Source organism: Silene latifolia, chromosome 3, assembly GCF_048544455.1.
Source record: "Silene latifolia isolate original U9 population chromosome 3, ASM4854445v1, whole genome shotgun sequence".
Taxonomy (NCBI): domain Eukaryota; kingdom Viridiplantae; phylum Streptophyta; class Magnoliopsida; order Caryophyllales; family Caryophyllaceae; genus Silene; species Silene latifolia.
The window spans coordinates 10,975,487-10,981,888 of NC_133528.1; the positions used below are offsets into that span (position 1 = coordinate 10,975,487).

The 6,402-nt window shown below is 36.6% G+C and overlaps 2 protein-coding genes across 2 annotated transcripts; both read right to left on the reverse strand.

Annotated features, from left to right (window-relative positions):
• Positions 1 to 818: 818 nt before the first annotated feature.
• LOC141648653 (F-box protein CPR1-like) lies at positions 819 to 2,030 on the reverse strand. Its single transcript, XM_074457378.1, has one exon. It carries the CDS (start codon positions 2,028 to 2,030, stop codon positions 819 to 821), a length of 1,212 nt encoding a protein of 403 aa, XP_074313479.1.
• Positions 2,031 to 4,660: 2,630 nt separating this feature from the next.
• On the reverse strand, positions 4,661 to 5,803 carry LOC141648654 (F-box protein CPR1-like). The gene has a single exon (XM_074457379.1). It carries the CDS (start codon positions 5,801 to 5,803, stop codon positions 4,661 to 4,663), a length of 1,143 nt encoding a protein of 380 aa, XP_074313480.1.
• Between the last annotated feature and the right edge of the window lie 599 nt (positions 5,804 to 6,402).

Genomic DNA, 6,402 nt, shown 5'->3' on the forward strand with positions numbered 1-6,402 from the left:
GTTTCATCAGGTGTAGATGTTAATGGTAGAATATAAAACCGATCTTGAGACTTCAACCATCAGCTTAAACTTTTGGTTGAGATGGACACCTTAACACGTTACTAGAATACCAGTGCCATAATTCTAATGCATGTATGATATTTGTCGGTTTTTCCACCATTCCAGTATTGATAAAAGAGATATTCTCTCGTGTATCCCTTAATTTTTTCCACCATAGAAAACAATTCTAGTGTTTTCGTTCTTCCTTTTTGTTTTTCATCTTCCCTTTTTTTATTCGCATTTTGAGGCTTGCGTTCACCCATAGACGGTTCGAAAGGATGATTCATGTCAGCCGACCCCAAATCATTTTGGGATTAAGGCTCTGATGTTGTTGTTGTTGTTGTAGAAAACAATTCTAGTGATCCTTAAATCCCTTTAATTACCTAATATGCATTATATACGGAGTATTTGACTAGTAAAAAATGTATTTCTCTGATCAGAATATCTTCCACCATCCCCCAATTTGTGACCAAAATTCCTGTTGCGGTTGATGTTTTGTCTGTAGAAAATACAGAGAGAGTCGGAGAGTTGTCGAAGAAGCGCGATTTAAAAGCTCAGCACCGAGTTAAAATAAACAAGCCCTCTGCCCGAAACTAGCATGTTGGCTTAGCAGCTACATCAAGCAGATCGCGCACTGCAATGGCAAGTTCAGAAGTGACCTGTTCGCACTCAGTGCGCCTCATTCACAGCATTCATCTTACTATTACACGCATGAGGTAAACTAAAAACAAATAAAAAATGTTGCAAACAGATAATCAATAATAACAATTGGTAAAATTTCACAACTCAAAACCATAGTCAATATAATTATATTCATCTTCCTTCTCCTCCTTCTCGGGTTCTTTGGATATCGAATGAATTGGTTGACCTCCGGGAAAGTTTAAAAGGGTTTCCTTGTGTATATATGCAAAACATAGGTGAACACCCTCGAGTCCTGTCTCAGTGAATTGTTTCTCTCTAAGATTATACCATAAATATTTGCCACCATAAGTTGGTAAACACAATAGTTCATGTGATGATCCTTTGCGGTATGCAATAGGGTGGTAAAAAACGTGTTGGGGCCCTTGCACAGGAAGGCTCGTAAACTTAAACCAAGACTCTTTAACACCGTATTCCTTCATAACCCAAATACTATTAGTCCACTTGTTCACGTCGTAACATGTAAAACACAAACAGCCATCCAGCAAGCATAGGCGATAGTGATCATGATATCGAGCTGGGTTGAGACCAATTTCACCCAAAAGAGTATCAGACAAGACCACATCATTAGACCATCGTTCAGCCTTGATATCGAAACAGCCAATTCTCGTAATGCGGCCACTACTATAACATATCATGACAAGTAAATGGTTTTTTACAAGGACGAGATCCCATATCGATTCAGTTGTGGCAATTTTACTTTCTCTAACTGTCCACGAATTACTTCTCAAACTGTAGACACTGACTTCCCTCATAGTATCATCCGTATTTGGATCGTTGTATTGGTGAAACCTGACAATTTTGAAATCGTCATTATTGAATTCATCTAAACAGTGACACATCCCATATTGTACAAGGCCGCCGCCAACATAAACGTTAGGGATTATACGAAAAATATGGGTCGTTGGGTTGACCAAGACGAGAGAGCTATCTCGGTTGTATTCGCACCCAATCAAGAGGTAAGATTCGCAACAAGCGGCAATCGTCGCCAAGGGATCATGCCATGTTGACGGTATAGGGTAAGGGAAAAGCGTAGGAGGAGAGCATAAAGAGTCCAGTTCGTATATAAGAAAGGTTTGGTTCTTGCCTGGGAGAATTAAGAGGCCATGATTGGCCTCGGAAAACGAAGCATTGAATTTGGGGGACGAAATCTCGGTTAGAAAAGACTTGGAAACGGACTTGAAGCGGAGGAGGGATTTAGCGGGTAATTTAGGAAGTATACATGAGAATATAATTTCCATGGGAAGCGTAACTAGCGAAGATGGTTTAATGGGTTTGAAACTTACATCCATTGGAAACGGTAGATTTGCAGATACACAAAGATGAATAGTTGGAAATTTGGAATCTAATCTAGGGTGTTATGTTATATATACAGTTATGAAATTATGAAGCCGACATAAGGTTTTAATTTAACGAAAATCAACTTCCCCTTTTCCTAATATAACCAATTTTTTTTAAAAAAAATAAAGAAAATACAAACAAACAACAATTTCTCTCCCACAAGGCCACAAGTGATTATGATGTTATAAAATTAGGCGCTTTATAGATTAAGAAATTATCGTAGATATGAATCCCGTACGAAAATTTAACATTCGGCCCCTTAAAAACTACAAAATAATTATAAAATACAACTTATGCTAAAAATCGTCTTTTCTATAAACCAAATTTTGTTTTGTTAATATGATTGGGAGAATGATGAAGTTTAAAACGTATTTACTCAAATTCTTTAACTTTAATCCTTGCTATAAATTAAAAATTATTTTTGAAAATATTAAAAAAAAAATAGTCCTAGAATTTTGTGGTTGATAAATTGTATACTCTCTATATTGCACGATGGAGTTTGCAGAGAAAATAGGTAAAGATGAAAGTTAAACACGGCTTTACAAATGTGAAGTGTCCGACACGTTTCGACGTGTGTCCGACGAGTGTCGTGTCTGACACGGGCAGGGGCGGTTCTTGAGGGGGTGCAGGGGGCGCAGCCGCACCCCCTCAAAGTCAGAAATAAATAAATTATTGTGCAATATATTTCAATGTTATTTGTTTGGTTCAGTGGTAAGAAGCATTTATTTTTACCTAGAGGTCATGAGTTCGATTACTACAACCAACAATTTTTGTGTTTTTTTCTTTTAATTATTTTTCACCTATCATTGTACAAAATAGGCCTAATAAATAATTAAATACTCTCTCCCTAATATAACAAGTAGTTTTAGTATTATAATTATAAAATTCTTGTTAAATATGTCCTATCATTATTAAAAAAATTACCAAAAAGAATAATTTGTTTGGTATATAATCAATGTTTTTTCCGTATTCTAATTTTGCGTCAGTTTGATAGCCTCGTATTAAAAAAAATCCTTTAAAAAAAGACATCCTTTAGGAAAGACGTATGTGAAATGTATGAAATTTTATTATATTAATATTAATTTTGCCGCCACGTACTAAAAGTCTTTTAATTTTGTAAAATTTCCGCACCCCCTCTATTCAATCCCTAGAGCCGCCACTGGACACGGGTATCCGACACGGGAACGTCGATTAGGAGGAGTGTTCGTGCAACCTAGGTGATAACTATGTTGTGAAAAAAAGAGGTGGACCAGACTTTTTGTATGTCTCTTTAGTATGGCAATAATGGGCATTTAGGAGGCCCAAAACACTCAGAACCCTATTCAGCTGCACCACTTGAACACCCTTAAAGACGGGCTTAAATACAAGGAATTTTGTTCATCAAAGGGGATAAAAATACAATGAGTTTCAGATTTTGCGAGACAAAGCAATAACATTACAAACTCGAAATTAGTTCTCTCTTGCATGACGAAATACTTTATCTTAAGGAAGCATACTCTTCGTAATTCAATTGATATCTAAACATACACGATCATTACCTTACAAATTTCTCCAACAACATATACATTTCCGTCACTGAAGCATATAATTATCGTCTATCGATTTATCTCACAGGCGAAACATACACAATCATTACCACTGCATACCTTGCAAATTTCTCCAACACCATATACATCTCCGTCACTGAAGCATATAATTATCGATTTATCTCAGGCGACTTTTGTTGTGTATTCGTTGCACTTTTTTTCTTTTAGTATTAGTATGTGATGCGTCACATTCACAAACAGAATATCTCATTTCAATTAACATTTCATATAATAAATTTATTTTGCTAGTTTGAAACAATTTGGAATATAATGTCATTTTAGCATATGAACTGTAATTGTTTTTTGTTCAATGAAGGTAATTAAGTAATCTCTGATCTATTCCTTCTGCATTGTATCAGTTGTGGTCGATGTTTTGTCTGTAGAAAATACGGAGAAAGTTGGAGAGTTGTCGAGGAAGCTCGGATTGAAGCTTAGCAGCAGATAACATGCACACGTTCGACCAAGCCATATGCATCAGTCGATGGTATATGGTCTGCTCTCTATTCACCGGGAACTGTAATAGTCTCTCAATTTACGAACTGAAAACAAATTCTCGAACGCTGAGACCCACAATTTAATAGAATCTCAGTCAATTGATTGATTTATCATCGTTATATTAACATGAACCGCGGTCTTACAAGAATTTAGGTTGTTGAATAGATCAGTAGGTAAGGTGATGTGTATATTCAATGCATGCTTTATGTATGCTTGAATAATCTGTCGACTTTCATTAAGACGTCGAGACAATGAGAAGAGTAGTAGACATAAGATCGGTCACCGTTACCAAATCACCCGACACAATGCGTACTGCAATGGCAAATGCTCAGGGATGGCATGGCCATGGATAATGGGCCTCGTTCACAGCATTCATCTTAATATAATACTCCTCAATTCTGTGTTTATATATATATATATATTGCACACATGAGGATTAAAAAAAAAAAAAAAATTCACAACTCAATAAATTTCAACAAAATCGTATTAATTGACCATCATCAACATTGTCCTCCTCCTCCTCGGGGAAAGTTTAACATGCTTTCCTTGTATATAAAAGCAAAACCCCACAAATTTCTATTAAGGCCATAACCGTCGAGTCCCGTCTCAGTAAATTGTTTATCTCTAAGGTTGTACCATAAATATTTGCCTTTATAATCTGGCATACAAAATAGTTCATGTAATGATCCTTTACGGTAAACAATAGGGTGGCAAAAGCCTTCGGGCCCTTGCCCAGGAACGCTCATCAACTTAAACCAAGACTCTTTAACACCGAAATCCTTCATAACCCATATACTATAAGTCCACTTTGTCATATCGTAACATGAAAAACGTAATTGCCCCTCAAGCACACCTAGGTGATAGAGACAGTATCTAGTTGGGTTGGGACCAATTTCACCTAAAAGAATATCAGACAAGAGCACATCATTAGACCATCGTTCAGCCTTGATATCAAAACAACCAATTCTCATCAAACAACGATAACAATCTTCGAATGTCATGACAAGCAAATGGTTTTGTACAAGGATGGGATTCCGAATTAATTCAGTTGTGGGCTTTTCAGACTCTATTAGTTTCCACGAATTAGTTCTCAAACTGTAGACCATGACTTCCCTTAGACTATTATCAGTATTTGGATCATTGTATTGGGAAAACCGGACAATTTTGAAATCGTCATTATTGAATTCATCTAAAAAGTGACACATCCCATATTCTATATGGCCGGACCAATCGTTCAAGTACGGTGTAGGGATTATTCGGTGTATATGGGTAGTTGGGTTGAGCAAGATTAGATGGTTAGGTCGGACGTTTCTGCACGCAATCAAGATGTGAGATTCACAATAAGCGACCATCGTCAGTACGGGCGCATACCGTTCTGATGACAGTATAGGGTAAGGGCAAACTGTAGGAGGAGAGTGCGGAGAGTCCAGTTCGTATACAGAAAAAGAAAAGGTTTCGGCATCGCCTGGGAAGATTAAGAGGCGATTAGCCTTGGGAAATAATGCATCGAATTCAGGAGACGAAATCTCGGCTAGAAAAGACTTGGAAACGCATTTGAAGCGTAGGAGAGATTTAACAGGTAATTTGGGGAGTATACATGATAATATTAATTCCATGGGAAGGGATTTCAAACCTAAATTCATTGGAATGAAGCGTAGATTTTGCTTATGAAATTATGATAGTGGTGGGATTGGGCAAAATTAATAAGACATGAAGAAGCCGACCTAATGGTTATACTTTCCTTTAAATAAACACAAGTCACGGTTTAAGGAATGTGAAGGCTCATCTCGTAACTTTTTTTTTTTTAATTTTAAAAGAGTAGTGTTAATTTACGAAACTAATTAGCGAAACACAACAACTTTATAGAGACGGACCACATGATGAGGGAGGGGAGTTATTTAATTTATATTTTCCGACAATCACAATATTACCATATTGTGAATGCTATTATTATAGTAATATAATATTCCTTATAATACCCACCAAATTTAGTGTGAGACGGTCTCTCAGAAGACCTCAGTCAAGTTATTTTTAGGCTGGGTGGAACCGGATAGGTACAACTTTTGGGTTCGAATCTGTTTCCAGATTTTTTTTTTTTTTTTTTTTTTTGTACGCGTTGGGATCGTTTATGCTTTATTAGATTTCGAACATTAGAGGTAAAAACCTTACCAGTAATTAAGGTGCAGAACGGCTACTTTAATTAGATCGGTGTCGTCATTGTATAACGAATAATTAACCTGGC